Source organism: Hemitrygon akajei, chromosome 17 (assembly GCF_048418815.1).
Source record: "Hemitrygon akajei chromosome 17, sHemAka1.3, whole genome shotgun sequence".
Taxonomy (NCBI): domain Eukaryota; kingdom Metazoa; phylum Chordata; class Chondrichthyes; order Myliobatiformes; family Dasyatidae; genus Hemitrygon; species Hemitrygon akajei.
This window is the reverse complement of record NC_133140.1, coordinates 39,393,827-39,413,038: the sequence shown is the minus strand read 5'-3', so window position 1 is coordinate 39,413,038 and position 19,212 is coordinate 39,393,827. Positions and strand designations below refer to the sequence as shown.

Below are 19,212 nucleotides of genomic sequence, written 5' to 3'. Positions count from 1 at the left end.
CTGTGAATTCCGCATGCGCAAATTCAACCAACCGCGAATCGCGAAAACCTGGAAGTGCTTGTCCAGCACTTGTTGTTCGAACATGTACAGACTTTTTTTTCTTGTCATTATTCCCTAAACAATGCAGTATAACAACCATTTTACGTAGCATTTACATTGTATTAGGTATTATAAGTAATCTAGAGATGATTAAAGTATACAGGAGGATGTGCGTGGGTTATCGTGGATCGGGATCGAAAAAAATCGTAAGTTCTCTTACTAAGTAATTCAGAACAGGTACATCTGGTATTATTTAGCGTCAGTTAGTCAAACGTTTGTCTTAGTATATAGTATAATTTTTACCCTTCTATGCATATAAAACATTTAAGAACGTATGTTTCAGCGCCGGGCTCGGGAATGGAAGTTCCCGGGACTCGGTACAGACCGCTGCGGAGTACACTCTCCATCGTGTCGGGTTGATGTGGAGGATCAAAAACCCAAAACCCCAAAAACCAATAATTAAACCACTGCGTTGCTTAGTAATAATTGTAGCTTTCATCGGGGCAGAGCCTTTCTCACTTTATCCTTTAAAATTGTTCCGATCGTTGACTAACATAGCCTAACGCTTTTCCAATGACCGATGGCGTTTCACCTCTTTCCAATTTATTTCAATATTTTCAATCGTGTTCATGATTATTTTCGTGAACAGAAACACTGCGGATTCAGAGTTCTGCCGCCAGGTCCTAATGTCCGCTGCACTGAGACAGGTTAAATAAGGTCTGGGGTTCCGCTGGGTCCTAAGGTCCACCGCATTGAGACAGGTTGAATAAGGGACTTGAGCATCCGTGAATTTTGGTATCCACGAGGGGTCCCAGAACTAATCCCCCGGGGATGAGGAGGGCCGACTGTACTCATGTATGCAGTGCCTTAGAGTATCTTCCAATAACTTTCCCGCTACTTATGTTAGGCTTACTGGCCTATAACTTCCTGGTTAATTCTCAGAGCCTTTCTTAAACTGTGGAACAACATTAACTATCCTCCACTCCGCCAGTACCTCAACTGTCCCTAAGGATAATTTAAATATCTCCACTAGGGAATACCTTGTCAGGCCCTGGGAATTTATCCACCCTAATTTGCCGTAAGACAACAAACACATCCTCCTCTGTAATCTGTATAGGGTCCATGACCTTACTGCTGTTTGGCCTCACTTCTACAGATTCTGTGTCCATCTTCCAAGTAAATACAGATACAAAAATTCCATTTAAGATCTCCTCATCTCTTTTGGCTCCATGCATAGATTGCCAATCTGATCTTCCAAAGGACCAATTTTGTCTCTTGCAATCCTTTTGCTCTTAACATATCTGTAGAAGCCCTTGATCTTAGATCCAAGATGGCAGCGCGACGCAGCTTGTAGCGGCCACTCTGGAACTATTATAACTGTTATTTGTGAAGTGGGGTGCCGTGCGCAATCATAATCGATTGAAAACGGCCGTGGAAGCACGGAGAAACATCAGGAAATTCCAGGAAGACCTTCTTCATTGCTGCTGTGAGGTCTGGGACTCTGCTGGGAAGAACAGGCCCCCAGTCCTCGGAGTCGCATTGCCGATGGCCATTGGCAGGGCCGTCTTAATACGCTCGGCAGAGGATGGAGCTCAAAGAAGCTGTGCTGGAGGGGATGGTCGTCGGTTCAGAGGTTTGATGGACTCGGAGTCCTTTCGACGGACTCAGGTCGCTTTCAGTGTGTGCTGCGTCTGGAAGGCTGGTTTCGACGGAGCTTCCATTGTGTGCTGCATCTGCGAGGCTGAGTCGGGCGGTGCCGTGGAAGTCCATAGCAGGGGTATTCCCTTCTGCCGCCGGCGTGAGATGGCGAGTCTGTCGGGACCCTGGGGACTTGTGGAAACTCTGGTGATTTCTTTTGAACTTACACTCCTTTAACATCTTGGACTATTTTTACTGTGCCCATAGTCTGTTTTTTTTTTATCAATTATGCTATTATTTGCACTGTTGTAACTATATGTTGTAATTATGTGGTTTTGTCAAGGTCTTGTAGCTTTAGTTTTTGGTCTTGTTTTTGTCTAGTGGATTGGGAGCTCCTTTCCGGGGAACACGCTAGACGGTAGCGCGATATTAATACGCAGCAGTCTCTCCGGACTCTGGATTGGAGATTGCCAAATGTTACGTGGATTTTCTGGTGTAGTCTGTTTTGTCATATGCTTTTGTGATATCATTCTGGGGGAAAGTTGTCTCATTTTTTAACTGCATTGCATTTGTGGTTTCTAAATGACAATAAACTGAATCTGAACCTGAAACGTTCTCTTGCATTTCTTATACTCTTCAAGTCCCTCATTTGTTCCTACCTGCCTATACCTGCCTCAATATCTCTTGAAGTCAAGGTTTTCTCAACCCGTTATCCTTGCCCTTTATTCTGAAAGGCTCATACGTATAAGCCTTGTACTCTCAAAATTTAACTTTTGATGTCCTCCCACTTGCCAAGTACACCTTTGCTAGCAAACAGCCTGTCCCAATCCATACGTGCCAGATCCTTTCGTATATATCAATTGGCCATTCTCCAAGACAGTTTGAGGCCTGTGTGTCAGGTAAGTTTGAAGAAATCATGGGAAGTGAAAAGATTTTGAGTGAGTGAAAATAGGGATAATTTTGGAGGAAACGAGTGGACCTAAAGGAGCAGTTTTAGAAGATAATTTGCAGTAGAGGAAGAAAAAATGGATTATTTGTGTGAGCAGTCATAGCAACAAGAATAAATTGGGTAGGGTGAGTGGGGATATAATGGCAAAGCAGGTGTCTACTGATCATTCCTTTGACAAAGAAACTAGAACTAGAAAGGAATGAAAATCATCCTCATCCTAGAATGAGCAACATGTGAAACGCATCAGTGGTGAAGATGTGTAGAACATAGAACATAGAATAGTACAACACATTACAGGCCCTTTGGCCCACAATGTTGTGCCGACCCTCAAACCCTGCCTCCAATATAACCCCCCCACCTTAAATTCCTCCATATACCAGTCTAGTAGTCTCTTAAACTTCACTAGTTTATCTGTCTCCACCACTGACTCAGGCAGTGCATTCCACGCACCAACCACTCTCTGAGTGAAAAACCTTCTTCTAATATCCCCCTTGAACTTCCCTCCCCTTACCTTAAAGTCATGTCCTCTTGTATTGAGCAGTGGTGCCCTGGGGAAGAGGCGCTGGCTATCTACTCTATCTATTCCTCTTAATATCTTGTACACCTCTACCATGTCTCCTCTCATCCTCCTTCTCTCCAAAGAGTAAAGCCCTAGCTCCCTTAATCTCTAATCATAATCCATACTGTCTAAACCAGGCAGCATCCTGGTAAATCTCCTCTGTACCCTTTCCAATGCTTCCACATCCTTCCTATAGTGAGGGGACCAGAACTGGACATAGTACTCCAAGTGTGGCCTAACCAGAGTTTTATAGAGCTGCATCATTACATCGCATCTCTTAAACTCTATCCCTTGACTTATGAAAGCTAACACCCCAGAAGCTTTCTTAACTACCCTATTTACCTGTGAGGCAACTTTCAGGGATCTGTGGACATGTACCCCCAGATCCCTCTGCTCCTCCACACTACCAAGTATCCTGCCATTTACTTTGTACTCTGCCTTGGAGTTTGTCCTTCCAAAGTGTACCACTTCACACTTCTCCGGGTTGAACTCCATCTGCCACTTCTCAGCCCACTTCTGCATCCTATCAATGTCTCTCTGCAATCTTCAACAATCCTCCACACTATCTACAACACCACCAACCTTTGTGTCGTCTGCAAACTAGCCAACCCACCCTTCTACCCCCACATCCAGGTCGTTAATAAAAAATCATGAAAAGTAGAGGTCCCAGAACAGATCCTTGTGGGACACCACTAGTCACAACCCTCCAATCTGAATGTACTCCCTCCACCACGACCCTCTGCCTTCTGCAGGCAAGCCAGTTCTGAATCCACCTGGCCAAACTTCGGTGGATCCCATGCCTTCTGACTCTCTGAATAAGCCTACTGTGTGGAACCTTGTCAAATGCCATACTAAAATCCATGTAGATCACATCCATTGCACTACCCTCATCTATATGCCTGGTCACCTCCTCAAAGAACTCTATTGGGCTTGTTAGACACGATCTGCCCTTCACAAAGCCATGCTGACTGTCCCTGATCAGACCATGATTCTCTAAATGCCCATAGATCCTATCTCTAAGAATCTTTTCCAACAGTTTTCCCACCACATATGTAAGGCTCACTGGTCTATAATGGTGGCCGATTAGGAAAAGAGGAGGTGCAACAAGACCTGGGTGTCATTGTACACCAGTCATTGAAAGTGGGCATGCAGGTACAGCAGGCGGTGAAAAAGGCAAATGGTATATTGGCATTCATAGCAAGAGGATTGGAGTACAGGAGCAGGGAGGTTCTACTGCAGTTGTACAAGGCCTTGGTGAGACCACACCTGGAGTATTGTGTGCAGTTTTGGCCCCCTAATCTGAGGAAAGACATTCTTGCCATAGAGGGAGTACAGAGAAGGTTCACCAGATTGATTCCTGGGATGGCAGGACTTTCATATGAAGAAAGACTGGATCGACTAGGCTTATACTCGCTGGAATTTAGAAAATTGAGGAGGGATCTTATTGAAACGTATAAAATTCTGAAGGGATTGGACAGGCTAGATGCAGGAAGATTATTTCCGATGTTGGGGAAGTCCAGGACGAGGGATCACAGTTTAAGGATAAAGGGGAAGCCTTTTAGGACCAAGATGAGGAAAAACTTCTTCACACAGAGAGTGGTGAATCTGTTGAATTCTCTGCCACAGGGAACAGTTGAGGCCAATTCATTGGCTAATTTAAGAAGGAGTTAGATATAGCCCTTGTGGCTAAAGGGATCAGGGGGTATGGAGAGAAAGCAGGTACAGGGTTCTGAGTTGGATGATCAGCCATGATCATACTGAATGGTGGTGCAGGCTCGAAGGGCTGAATGGCCTACTCCTGCACCTATTTTTCTATGTTTCTACCCAGACTAATCCTACTACCTTTTTTGAACAAGGGGACAACATTCGCCTCCCTCCAATCCTCCGGTACCATTCCAGTGGACAACGACGACATAAAGATCCTAGCCAGAGACTCAGCAATCTCTTCCCTCGCCGCGTGGAGCAGCCTGGGGAATATTCCATCAGGCCCCGGGGACTTTTCCGTCCTAATGTATTTTAACAACTCCAACACCTCCTCTCCCTTAATATTAACATTCTCCAGAACATCAACCTCACTCATATTGTCCTCACCGTCATCAAGTTCCCTCTCAGTGGTGAATACCGAAGAGAAGTATTCATTGAGGACCTTGCTCACTTCCACAGCCTCCAGGCACATCTTCCCACTTATATCTCTAATCGGTCCTACCTTCACTCCTGTCATCCTTTTGTTCTTCACATAATTGAAGAATGCCTTGGGGTTTTCCTTTACCCTACTCGCCAAGGCCTTCTCATGCCCCCTTCTTGCTCTTCTCAGCCCCTTCTTAAGCTCCTTTCTTGCTACCCTACATTCCTCAATAGACCCATCTGATCCTTGCTTCCTAAACCTCATGTATGCTGCCTTCTTCCATCTGACTAGATTTTCCACCTCACTTGTCACCCATGGTTCCTTCACCCTACCATTCTTTATCTTCCTCACCAGGACAAATTTAGCCCTAACATCCTGCAAGAGATCCTTAAACATCGACCACATGTCCAAAGTACATTTCCCTGCAAAAACATCATCCCAATTCACACCCACAAGTTTCAGCCTTATAGCCTCATAATTTGCCCTTCCCCAATTAAAAATTTTCCTGTCCTCTCTGATTCTATCCTTTTCCATAATAACGCTCTAGGCCAGGGAGCGGTGATCACTGTCTCCCAGATGCTCACCCACTGACAGATCTGTGACCTGACCCGGTTCGTTACCTAATACTAGATCTAGTATGGCATTCCCCCTAATCGGCCTGTCAACATACTGTGACAGGAATCTGTTCTGGACACACTTAACAAACTCTACCCCATCTAAACCTTTGGAAATAATCAGGTGCCAATCAATATTAGGGAAGTTAAAGTCACCCATGATAACAACCCTGTTATTTTTGCACCTTTCCAAAATCTGCCTCCCAATTTGCTCCTTGGTATCTCTGCTGCTACCAGGGGGCCTATAGAATACCTCCAGTAGAGTAACTGCTCCCTTCCTGTTCCTGACTTCCACCCATACTGACTCAAAAGAGGATCCTGACATTACCCATCCTTTCTGTAGCTGTAATAGTATCCCTGACCAGTAATGCCACCCCCCCCCCCCCCGCCATCCCTTTTAAAGTACTGAAATCCAGGAATACTGAGAATCCATTCCTGCCCTGGTGCCAGCCAAGTCTCTGTAATGGCCACTACATCATAATTCCATGTATGTATCCAAGCTCTCAGTTCATCACCTTTGATCCTGATGCTTCTTGCATTGAAGTACACACACTTTAGCCCTTCGACCTTACTACCTTTACACCCTTTATTCGGCTTCTCTTCCCTCAAAGCCTCTCTATATGTTAGATCTGGCTTTACTCCATGCACTTCTTTCACTGCTCTATCGCTCTAGGTCCCATCCCCCTTGCAAATTAGTTTAAATTGGTTACCATGTAGATTGGTTACCATTTATCATTTCTAGTGACACAAGTCTAGACAGTTGAGAGCAATGTAGGCTTCTTCTATCGACCATGAGTGCAGTGACATTCTAATTTGAATGTTATGTGGGAGGGTGTGGTTTGATAAATCTCCAGGAATAGTGATATGCATAGACATGGCTTTATACTAAAGAATCAGCATAGCCCTTTAATTAGGCTAGGGTTAAACAGGTGGGTTGCTGGGCAATGTGGCTTGTTGGGCTGGAAGGGCCTGTTAAGCATTGTACTTCTAAATAAAATAAATGATAGGTTTATTTCTTCCCTTTGGAATAATTCACCTGCCTAGAAAATAAAGTGTATTAAATTGTGAAGCACATACCCGAGGTTTAAGATTGTATTTAATTTTGTTTTAAATTTTATTTACATATTTGTCAAACGTGTCTTTTCATTTGGATAATTGTAGTTAATCTACTTTAAACATATTTCAAAAATACTGTTCATGATTTGAAAAGTGGATGTGACAAAATAAATTAATACAATATCATGGTGCTTTTATTTAATGAGATTGTGTTACATCATTATCTTTTTCTGTATGCTCATTAATTATAGTTGCCAGATTGTAATTCATGGCACAAACAACTTGAACAAAAAAAGTAAAGTATGCACACCATATGCTTAAAACTTCTGCTACTGGGAGAAACCAATGCCATTTAGAAAAGTAAATTCTGCCCCAGATTGTAAACCCTGAAAGTTGAATTTTATTTTGGTAAAACAGATTTCTTACGACCACTGTAATGAATCACAAGATTTAAATTTAAATTGCTGACAACCACTAACATTTGTTTAGCTTGTTGAAAAATATTTTGAGTATGTGTTACCTCTGAGTTTTGCCATTTGTGCATGTTTGCATAATTTCAGTTAATCTTTGTAGGCAAGAAGAAACTAGTTTGCATTCTCTATGTACGTAATGGTATATCATTGCCTTGGTACATTCCATCCTTTTATGTTAGTAGGTGATAAAGCTCTTTGTAAATATTTAATCAGTGATAACTTAAGTTGTGATGTTAAAAAGATCATTTTTAACTGTAATGCTCCTGCATAAGAACATTTTTGGATACAAGTTCTAGCCTATACCTATTGATGAATGGGTATGGGAGGTATCATGACTCTAGACTCAAAATTTACATTATTTATTCCCTAATGTACCTTTAGCAGGACACAAGGTATGTTGTGTCATAAATATGTTGTTTTACTTTAATTACAAAGAATATAGTTAAATGTTTGTAGGTGCTTCTAAAACTAAGAAAATATGGCTGAAATCCAATCAGTCACACAAAAATCTTTTGCAACTATTGACTATTATTCTTAAAAGTTGCTGAACCAAAGTCATTCAGAATTACTAATCAGGGTCCATCGCTGACCCTTCCCTTTCAGCACTGCTCTGCATCTGTTTCAAGATGGGCTGGTAATAAACATCTAGTACAAGTCCACAAGTTCCCACAGCTATCATGACTGCTTCCTCTGAACAAATATCATAAATGAAAGCTTACAAGGACAAGGATAAGAGCATTAAAATTGCAGAATTGCTCAAATGAACGCTAGTGTAGATCAGGAGACACAGGGATGATGGATAATTGTGGATTAAGTTGCAAACATCAGAATTTTAAATATGCCCACGTTCATGAAGAGCAGAGTAAAAATAAGCTATCCAAGGAATCTGTGGGATAATAGAATGTACAGTAAAGCTGGTAAAATTTGTGTGAGACTTGGAGCAAATGAACTGAAGCAGGAAGATAGTTGGATGGAAAGATAAACAAGGGATATTAACTACTAAGCATACTTTATCAATGCATTGTGATTGGAACTACAGTCAGCCCTCCTTATCCGCGGATTGGGAAAACCCGGAAGTTCTCTCTCCAGCACTCGTTGTTTCAGCATGTACAGACTATTTTTTTCTTGTCATTATTCCCTAAACAATACAGTATGACAACTATTTACATAGCATTTACATTGTATTAGGTATTATAAGTAATCTAGAAATGACTTCAAAGTACAGGCAGTCCCCGGGTTATGAATGAGTTCCATTCCTGAGTCTGTCCTTAAGTCGGATTTGTGGTCAGAACAGGTACATCCAGTATTATTCAACGTCAGTTAGTCAAACATTTTTCTTAGTATATAGTAATATTTTACCTTTCTATGCATATAAAACACTTAAGAAGCATGCAAATTTCAATAATTAAACCACTGCGTTGCTTAGTAATAATTGTAGCTTTCATCGGGGCAGGGCCTTTCACATGCTCCATTAAAATTGTTCCGATCATTGACCGACTGTAACCTAACGCTTTTCCAATGACCGATGACGTTTCACCTCTTTCCAATTGCTTTATTACTTCCACCTTATTTTCAATCGTGATTATGATTATTTTCGTGAACAGAAACACCGCGGATTCAGAGCTGCACCAGGTCCTAATGTCCACCGCAATGAGACATGTTAAATAAGGTCTGGGGTTCCGCTGGGTCCTAAAGACTACTGCACTGATTCAGGTTAAATAAGGGACTTGAGCATCCACGTTTTTTGGTATCCGCGGGGGGGGGGGGGGGGGGGGTCTCGGAACCAATCCCCCATAGATAAGGAGGGCCGACTGTATAGGGAGTAGCATGTAGGAACTATTGAACTGAGAATAATATGGCTGTCCCATACCCAATAGTCACTATTAGAGAAATGGTCCATATGGTCAAGCACATTGTTCCCCAGCAAAGAAATTTGGTGAAGACTAAGACTACTGAAGAGTTGAGGGGAACAAGTGAAAATGTTTTGGAGGACATATTATTACCAAGCATGAAGTGTTTGTAGCCTTCCAGTGCATAAACGTGAATGAATCCCATGGCCTGATTGCATCCTTGAACTTTGTGGATTAGGGTGGGGGTGCTAGAGAAGAGATAGTGGAAGCCCTTGAGCAGATATTTGCTGCATTGTAATACGACAGGTGGCTAATGTCATTCTATTTTTTTAAAGAAGGGTAGCAATGGTAAACGAGAGAACATGGTCACCCTGATATCCGTAATGGGGAAATTACTAAAGAGAATTCAATGGGTTAGGAATACAAGTATTTGGATAGACTGTCTAATTAGAAGGAGCCAGTAAGGCTTTGTGAATGGAAAGTCATGTTTGATGAGCCTTTTAAAGTCTTATTCTGGAGGTAGTCCAAAAGATAGATGAGGGTGGGGCAGTGATGTTGCCTATCGGACTTGAGCAAGGCCATCGACAAAGTCCCTCATGGTAGGTTGGTTTGGAAGGTTAGGTCTCATGGAATCCAGAGAGAGCTTGTTAAGTGGATTCAAAATTGGCTTGGAGTTAGGAACCAGACTTTTCTTTTGTTTTTTGTGTGTTTTTGTTTTTGATGTTTTTGGTGTGTTGAAGATTAATTTTTTTGGAATGGTGGCCAGTGACTAGTGGTGTGCTATAGTGGTCAGGTTTGGATCCCTGTATTTTTACTTCTCTAAATAATTTGGATACAAATACATGAGGCTTGATTAGTAAGTCTATGGGTGACATTGTAGATTTCAAGTGATTGTGATGAGTTGGGAAAATGAGCCAAGGACTGACAAGTGAACTGTCGTTTCTCTTTAATCTATTTCCTCTCCTATGCCTATCAGTTCCTTTCAGTTCTCCTTCCATCCACTTACACTAGGGGCAATTTACAGCAGCCAACTAACTTGCCAGTTAGCATGTTTTTGCTATATGAGAGGAGAGTAGAATGCTTGAGAGAAACCCATTCAGTCACCAGATGCCACTTGCTGGAAGTGTTTCGACTTCGTTTTTTTGAGTTTGGAATATTTGCATCAATATAATGAGATACCTTAGTGATGGGACCCAAGTCTAAACACGAAATCCATTTACATGACATATACAGTTATACAGTTTGTACGTATGTCCTGAAGGTAGTTTTATATAATATTTTAATAATTTTGTGCGTGAAACAATGTGTACATTGAACCATCAGAAAGGTAAGCTATTCCTATCTCAGTCACCCAGGTTAGTGGCTGTTTGGCATTCCCAGTTCTGAATTTATGTGCTACTGGTAAGCAGTTTTGGTCTTACACTTGCAATGAATTGATGCAGTGTTTGAGAGGTTGGTGACAAAACATATCATCATCTTCCTGAGAAGAAGTGACTTAGATCCGGACCAATTTGCCTGCCAGAGCAACAGATCCACAGCAGATGCCATCGCATTGACTCTTCATTTAATGCTGAACAGGGGACAGCAACAATGCTGTCAGGATGCTCTTTATTGACTGTAGCTCAGCATTCAATACCATCATCACCCTTAAACTAATTAATAAACTTCAAGACCTTGGTCTCAATACCTCCTTGTGCAATTGCATCCTTGATTTCCTCACTTGCAGACCACAGTCAGCTCAGATTGGCAACATCTCCTCCACGATCTCCATCAGCACAGGTGCACCACAAGGCTGGGTGCTTAGTCCCCTGCTCTACCCGCTCTACACTGACAATTGTGTGGCTAAGCACAGCTCCAATGCCATATTCAAGTTTGCTGATGACATCACAGTTGTAGGCCAAATCAAAGGTGGTGATGAATCAGCATATAGGAGAGAGATTGAAAATCTGGCTGAGTGGTGCCATAACAACAACCTCTTACTCAATATCAGCAAGACCAAGGAGCTGATTATTGACTTCAGGAGAAGGAAACCAGAAGGCCATGCCCCTGTCTTCATCAGAGGATCAGGGGTGGAAAAGGGTAGCAACTTTAAGGTGTTATTCTTTTGGAGAACCTGTCCTAGACCCAGAACATAAGTGCAATTACAAAGAAAGCACAGCAGTGCCTGAATTTCCTTAGGAGTTTGCAAAGATTTGGCATGACACCTAAAACATAGGCAGACCTCTATAGCTGTGTAATGGAGAGTATATTGACTAGCTGCATCACAGCCTTGTATGGATACACCAATGCCCTTGAACAGAAAATCCTACGGTCCAGTCCATCACGAGTAAAGCCCTCACCATCATTGAGCACATCTACATGAAACAATGTTGCAGGAAAGTAGCATCTATCATCAGGGACCCCCACCCCTCAGGACATGTCCTTTTCTTGCTGCTGCCATTAGCAAGAAGGTACAGGAGCCTTGAACTCACACACAACCAGGTTTAGGAACAATTACTACCACTCTTGTACCAGAAGGGGTGACTTCAGTCAACTTCACTTGCCCCTACATTGAAATGTTCCCACAACCAATGGACTCACCTTCAAGGACCTCTTCATCTCCTGATTTGATACTTATTGCTTATTCATTATCATTATTTCTTTCTTTGGTATTTGTACAGTTTGTTGTCTTTTACACACTGGTTGAACACCCAAGTTGGTGCAGTCTTTCATTGACTCCATTATAGTTATTATTCAAAATATTTACTGAGTATGCCTGCAAGAAATTAACGTCAGTGTAGTATATGATGACATATATGTACTTCGACAATAAATTTGCTTTGAACTTTGAACTTCATCACACATATGTACTGGTACAGCCGTTCAGCATGTTAGATTTTCATAAGCGATGATCCTGGCAAACTTATCAATGAATTTCTCTACTACTTCATGATCAGCAAATTCTTTATCACTATAAATCTTTTTTTAAAATTAATGACATGCCTGTTCTTAAATTTCTGCAACCAGCCTGCTAAATATTCACAATTTCCTTCAATTTTTCTGCTTATCATGTTAAATCTTTGCTTGTTTCATGATCAGCATACATGTATTCACTCTGATGCCGACGAATCCACTCTTTCAATACACAATCGAGATCTTCATTTTTCACTTTATGCTGTGTTCTTCTATTTTTCATTATATTGTTCAAGTCACTTCTCACAACTGTTTGTGGTGTCCAGAGACCTGCGCATTACCTGGTGACGTTCCCAGCACCTTGTGAAATTTTCCATTTTGATGTTATTTCAGTGCCTTAAACCATTTTGGATTTTGGAACTTTTTGAATTTTGTAATTTCAGACCAGGGGTACTCAACCTGTATTGTCAATAGGATGTTAAATAAAACAATTTTTACAGTAAGCAAAACAAAATTACATATGCAAGTCATTCATTTCAGGTAAATTGAAGTATTTTGCTATTATTTAGACACTAGATGGTTTAGGTTTTATGTCAAATTTTAATGTTTAGTTATTTAAGGGGATTAGCAGTTTGATTTTTTTTGTGTGGTAAGTTTAAATTCGAAGAGTACTTGCCATTCTACCTTATCTTTTTATTCTCTGACTTTAGAAGGTAGCATTGGCAGTTGGGTGGGGCAGAGGGCAAAGATGAGGATACATGTACACAATTTGAGAGCAGTTTGCTGAGATTTGCAGCTCTAGCTCTGGGTGGAGTTCCAGACTACAGTTATTTCCTCCCAGAGGAAGTGACCACATAGTGTTGGAATGCAATCTTAGCAAAGAAGCCCTCGCTGTTCAGCTCGGATAGAAAGAATAGACAGCCTGACTGTGAAAAATGCATCAGTTTACTGTGGTGCCAGTAGAAGAACAGCATACATCAGATTATGATAGCTTGGAAGGATTGACTTGGGTTGATTACAGAGAGGGCAGGCATTGTTCACAAGATCCAAACGACACAGTGAGCTCTGACGGTAAGTTGTGAAAACTTTTTGAAAATCTCTTCAGCTCCTGCTCTCTTTCTTTCTCTCTCTTTTTCTCTCTCTCTCTTTCTCTCTTTTATATTCTAGCCTGATTCCCCCTCCCTGCCCTCAACTCCAAACTGTCTTTAAACACAGTATTGATCAAATATCCTAAGTTATGATTTCTTTCATGAACAAGGCATTGGTATCTCTAATTTTTTAGACAGATTTACTGTATTCAAGGATCTGTTTTAACATGTAGCTTGCAGTAAATGCAGACCCAGTACAGGGGTGAGGTCATGATGAGCTTCTTTATAATCCTAGCGAAATTTGAAGCAGCAATTTGAGATGGAATCTTACATTAAACAAAGTCCGTTGATAGACAAAATTATTTGTTTAAACTATTTCCACAAGTAGACAGTTACTCTCATATATTGTTTCTTAATGCTTATAGAAAAAAACTCGTATTAGTAGGCAGAGATTGTGCATTTTCTGTTTGCCTGTTTTTATGGTTGGACAGATGTTGGATCCATTTTTGAGAGCTTAATTAATGGAATCGCAGAATCAGTGGTTACAGCCATTCATCCTGTCAAGTTGTTACGGGTTTTATGCAAGAACAATGCAGCTGCTCCCATTCTTCTCCAATCTCCCATAACCCTGCAAATAATTTCCTCTTGGTTACTCACCCAGCTTCCTTTTGAAAGCTACAGTTGAATTTGCCTCAGTGTCTAGGTCTGACTATGGATTCCTGAACCTTTTTATGTTTTATGTTTTAAAAAATATTTCTCATTATTCATTTGTTATTTTGCTATTTTCTTAAATACTTCATTTGCTTGTTCTTTGATGTATCCATCACAGTTTCTCTCTATCTACTCTATTGATGCCCTCATGATTTTAAATACCATCTGATCTCCCCACATCCTTCCAGCTTCTCCAATCTGTCCTCATAATTGGCACCTTTCAGTCCTGGACCACTTCAAGGAAACCTCTTTTGTACCCTCTCTAAAGCATCAATAGTGTCTCAGAGAATTGGTCATAGTAGACAAGTTGTGGCTGATTAGTATTTTGTAAAGGTTCATCATGTCTTCATTGCTCTTGTACACTATGATTCTAGAAACGTTTGTATTTATAAAACTCAAAGCCCTGTATGTTTTTTTTCAATCCATTTATTTGCCTGCTGTACTACTTTTAATAAACTATGCATATACCCCAGATCTCTGTTCTTTTACCCTCTTTAGAATTTTGCCCTTTTATGTTCTATTTCCCATTCTTCACAACAAAAGGAATATTTCACATTTTTCAGCATTAAATTTCATCTAGCACCTATCACTCAGTTATATCAGTCTTTCTATATCTCCTTAAAGTCTTTAATGGTGTTTGTAGTTTGCTGTGCCTCTATGTTTTGTCATCATGAAATGTGAATGCTTTACACTCTGTACTTTAATACAACATTAAGAAAACTAATGCCCCTTATACATCTGGGGACTTAACTGTACAATTCTTTTCAAGCCTGAAAAGAAACTTTCACTGTTACTCTGGTTCCTGTTACTTAGATGGCTAACTCCAGAATAAAAAGTTTAGTAAGGGATAATAATTTAACTTCAGGCAACATGGAGACAAAATTTTAAAAAAGGACGATGAAAATAGGACTGAATTTGTTATATTTCAATGCATGCTGTTAATGAAATAAGTTAAATGTAACTAAGTTAGAAATTAACAAATATAATATTGTGGGTACCACAGAGTTGGGATTGAAAGAAGACCACAGCTGGAGCTTAACATCTAAGGATACATATCGTGTCAAAAGAATGGGCAGGTGGGCAGAAGTGGGGTGGCTATGTTGGTAATAAATGAATTCAAATCCTTAAAAAGAAGTGACGTAAGATCAAAAGATGTAAAATTCTTTGGATTGAGTTAAAAAACAGCAAGGTTAAAAACACCCTGATAGGAATTGTATACATGCCTCAGAACAGAAGCAAGGATGTTGGATACCAATTACAATGGGAGATAGAAAATGCATATAAAAAGGGCAATGTTAGGATGGTCAAGGGATTCCAATTTGCCTGTAAAATGGGAAAATCAATTCGGTGCTGGATCCCAAGAGAAGGAATTAGTAGAATGTCTACACAATGACTTTTTTGAGCAGCTTGTGTTTGATCCTACAGGAAAAAGGTATTGCTGGGTTGGGTGCTGTGTAATGAACCAGATTTAATTAGGGAGCTCAAGGTAATGGAACCCTTAGGAGTTAATGATTATAAAATGATAAGAATTCACCCTGCAGTTTGAGAGGCAGAAGCTAAAATTAGATGAGCAGGTATTACAGTAGAGTAAAGGGAGCTACAGAGGCTTGAGGGAGGAGATGGCCAAAGATGATTGGAGGGGAACACTAGCAGGGATGATGATAGAACAGTAAATCATGGGTGTTTCTGGAAGTAGTTCAGAAAATGCTGTACCTGCTCAATCCAAAGAAGAAGCAGCACTCTAAAGGGATGATGGGGCAATGGTGCCTGACAAGGGAAATAAAATACAGCATTAAAACAAAAAGAGAGGCAAAAATTAATGGTAAATCTTAGGATTGAGATGCCTTTAAAAACAAACGGAAGGAAACTAAAAACAATAAGAGAAATGTTGAAGCATGAAGGTAAGCTATGCAATAATATAAAAGAGGATACCAGAAGCTTTTGCAGGTATATGAAGAGTAAAAACAGCAAGAGTGGACATTGGACCACTGGAAAATGATGCTGGAGAGGTAGTAATGGGGAACAGAAAAATGGCAGATGAACTGAACAAGTATTTTGTGTCGGTCTTCACTGTGGAAGACATTAGCAACCTGCCAGAAATTTAAGAATGTCAGGGAGCATAAGTGAGTGTAGTCATTATTACTAAGGAGAAGATTTTTGGGATGCTGATAGGTCTGAAGGTAGATAAATCACCTGTACCAGATAAACCAAGGTTTTGAATGAGGTTGCTGAAGAGATTGTAGAGACATTAGTAGTGATCTTACAAAAAATGCTAGATTCTGGAATGGTTCCAGTGCACTAAAAAATTGCAAATATCGCCCTACTTCTTAAGAAGGGGGAGGAAAAAGGCAGAAAATGATAGACCAGTTGGCCTGATTTAAGTGGTTGGCAAGATATTGAAGTCCATTATTAGGATGAAGCTTCAGGATACTTGGAGCCACATAAATAAAATAGGCTGATGTCTGCACAGTTTCTTTTAGGGAAAAGTTGCCTGATAAATCTGTTGATATTCTTTGAGGAAAGAACAGGCAGGATAGACAAAGGAGTGTCAGTGGATGCTGAATACTTGGAGTTTAAGAAGGCCTTTGAAAAGGTGCCACACATAAGGCAGCTAAACAGGATAAGAGCCCATGGCATAATACAAAAGATACTGGCATTGTAGTGGCATTGAAGACTGGCTGACTGGCAGGAAGCAAAGAGTGGTAATAAAGGGGGTGTTTTCTGGTTGGCAGCTGGTGATTAGTGGTGTTCTGCAAGGGTTGGTGTTGGGTCTGCTATTTTTAAAGTTATGTTAATGATCTGGATGATGGAATTGCTGGCTTTATGGGCAGATTTGCAGATGATATAAGGATAGGTGGAGGGGCAAGTAGTGTTGAGGAAAAAGAGGAGCTGCAGAAGGAATAAAGGCATAGACTGTTTTCTAAACTGGGAAATCTGATAAAGTAGGGAAATGTATGGTCATACACTTTGGCAGAAGAAATGAAGTGAAGGCTAATTTCTAAGTGATTCAAAAATCAGAGGTGCAAAGGGACTTGGGAGTGCTTGTGCAGGATTCCCTGAAGGTTAACTTGCAGGTTGAGTCAGTGTTAAGGAAGGCAAATGCAATGTTAGCATTCATTTTGTGAGGTCTAGAATATAAAAGCGAGGGTGTAATGAGAGACTTTATAAAGTATTGGTCAGACAACATTTGAAGTATTACGCAAATGATCGGGGGAATGAAAAGAGTTAATATATGAGGCGTGTTTGATGTCTCCGGGCCTGTACTCACTAGAGTTTAGAAGAAGAAACATATCAAATATTGAAAGGCTTAGACAGAGTGGATGTGGAGAGGATGTTTCCAATATGGGAGAGTCTAGGACCAGAGGGCACAGCATCTGAATAGTAGAACTTGCCTTTATTACAGAGATGAGAAAGAATTGCTTTAGCTAGAGGGTGGTGAATCTGTGGAATTCATTGCTACTGATTGCTGTGGAGGCCAAGTCACTGGATATACTTGATTAGTAAATGTATCAAAGGTGATGGGGAAAAGGCAGGGGATGAAGAAAATAAAATCAGCCATGATTTAATGGGAAAGCAGACTCTATCCAAATAGCCTAATTCTGCCCCTATGTATTATGGTTTTCTGACTACAGACCCTTCTTTGGCCTTCACTCTTGATGACAGGCCAATTTTGTTCAAATATACATCCATATACGCACATCAACCACATTGAACCACATTGGCCGTCATTGCTACTTCATTTAAAAAAAACTAAAAACTAGACAATCTCCTTTTATAAATCCATGCAGTATTGCTTTGGTTAGTCTTGGTTAGTGGTTTGCTGTTTCTGACCCTGACCATTGCTTTTCAAATTTTTCTCATTGCCATGGCTTAATTGTTGAGCCCATAGTTACTATGGTAGATTTAATTGTGTACCTTGCTTTTGAATAAGGATCGAACTCCTGTAATTTCCTAGAATTCAGCCATCCCTAATTCTGTTTGGAGAGAATGGTAACATTTTTTACCTTTAAAAAATTCATAGATTGTAAATTAATTTTATATATTGAATTATTGATGCAATGTTATGTATTAACATTATTTGCTTTTCTGTTTTCTTTATAGTGAGGTTAAAAAGTCATTGGAAGTTACATTCCTTCTATTATATTTTGTTTAAAACTAGTATGGGCTAGTATTGTTGAAGTTGTGATCCATCTTTGCTATGTACATAAATGTACAAAATCTTCATCTGGTGGACAATAGAATGAATATTGGCTCCCGGTAGTTTGTTAAAAAAGTGAATCTTCATAAAATGCATGAGCACAGCACATGTGATGTTGTTTATAATTAAGTTAATTTCAATATTTTCCCATTCTTCTTGGATCGTGGTCTTCTAGGCTTTTGGGCGTTAATTATTTTAAAGTTACCAAAGGCAGAGCATGAATTAAGACATATGTTAGTTTATTCTGTGTGATAATGCTAAAAATTGGGAAAGGCATGAAGAAATTGGAAGTCATTGTTAGCGGAAGATATGCAACATTTGTGAAATTCTGCCAGGCCCCAATGTGTTTGCTCTATTTGTACAATAACTGCTGTTATCAATAAATGGTTACTTTTAAAGCATACTGAATTGGGTAACACTCATCTTTGTCACATTAACCACTGTAGAATGTGCCTTCATTGGTAGAAAAGGTACGTCTGATTTCGGATGCGGTTGAATAAGGGATTTCTGACTTTGATTCCAACAAATAAGAGGTTAAAGTGCTATTCTATTGTAAATCTATTCTGTCTGCTGTAAATATGTTCCATGTTTAATGCAGCTTAGTTATATCTATTAATAGAAATTCATTCAAACTGCCCTGATTCTACTGACTAAGTAACAGTTGCATCTTGACGTCAGAACTAAATTTGAGTCTCTGTGAGTGTGTATCTTTTTCCAAATTCTCTAAATATAGTCCATGTTAACAGGGACAAAGTGAAATTCTATAAAATTTGACCAATGAACTACCTTGTTCCACAAATATAACATGCAAGGCAATAAAGTGAAAGAATTTAACTTCTGTATAATACTTTGCTATGTACACAGGCTCTTGGAAAGACTTTTCATTTTCTGTCAATGATCTACTTTTGAAGTGTATTCTTTTACAATGTAATCATTGTAGCTAATGTATGTGTATGTTGCAGAACACCAATTGAGTAATGATTTTAATTTTATAGAAGTGGGCAGATGTGTACTGATTTA

The 19,212-nt window shown here is 40.1% G+C and overlaps 1 protein-coding gene across 7 annotated transcripts in view; it reads left to right on the top strand.

Moving 5' to 3' along the window:
* Nucleotides 1-19,212, top strand: part of slc12a4 (solute carrier family 12 member 4) — a 200,231-nt gene that overhangs the window by 90,644 nt on the left and 90,375 nt on the right. The window contains exon 1 of one of the 7 annotated variants that reach the window (XM_073069963.1): nt 13,067-13,266. The exons of the other annotated variants lie outside the window; for them this stretch is intronic. Coding sequence (XP_072926064.1) covers nt 13,131-13,266 — 136 coding nt within the window. The 5' untranslated portion in view covers nt 13,067-13,130. Of the gene's footprint in view, nt 1-13,066; nt 13,267-19,212 lie in introns of those variants that run through there. 7 annotated transcript variants of the gene reach the window in all.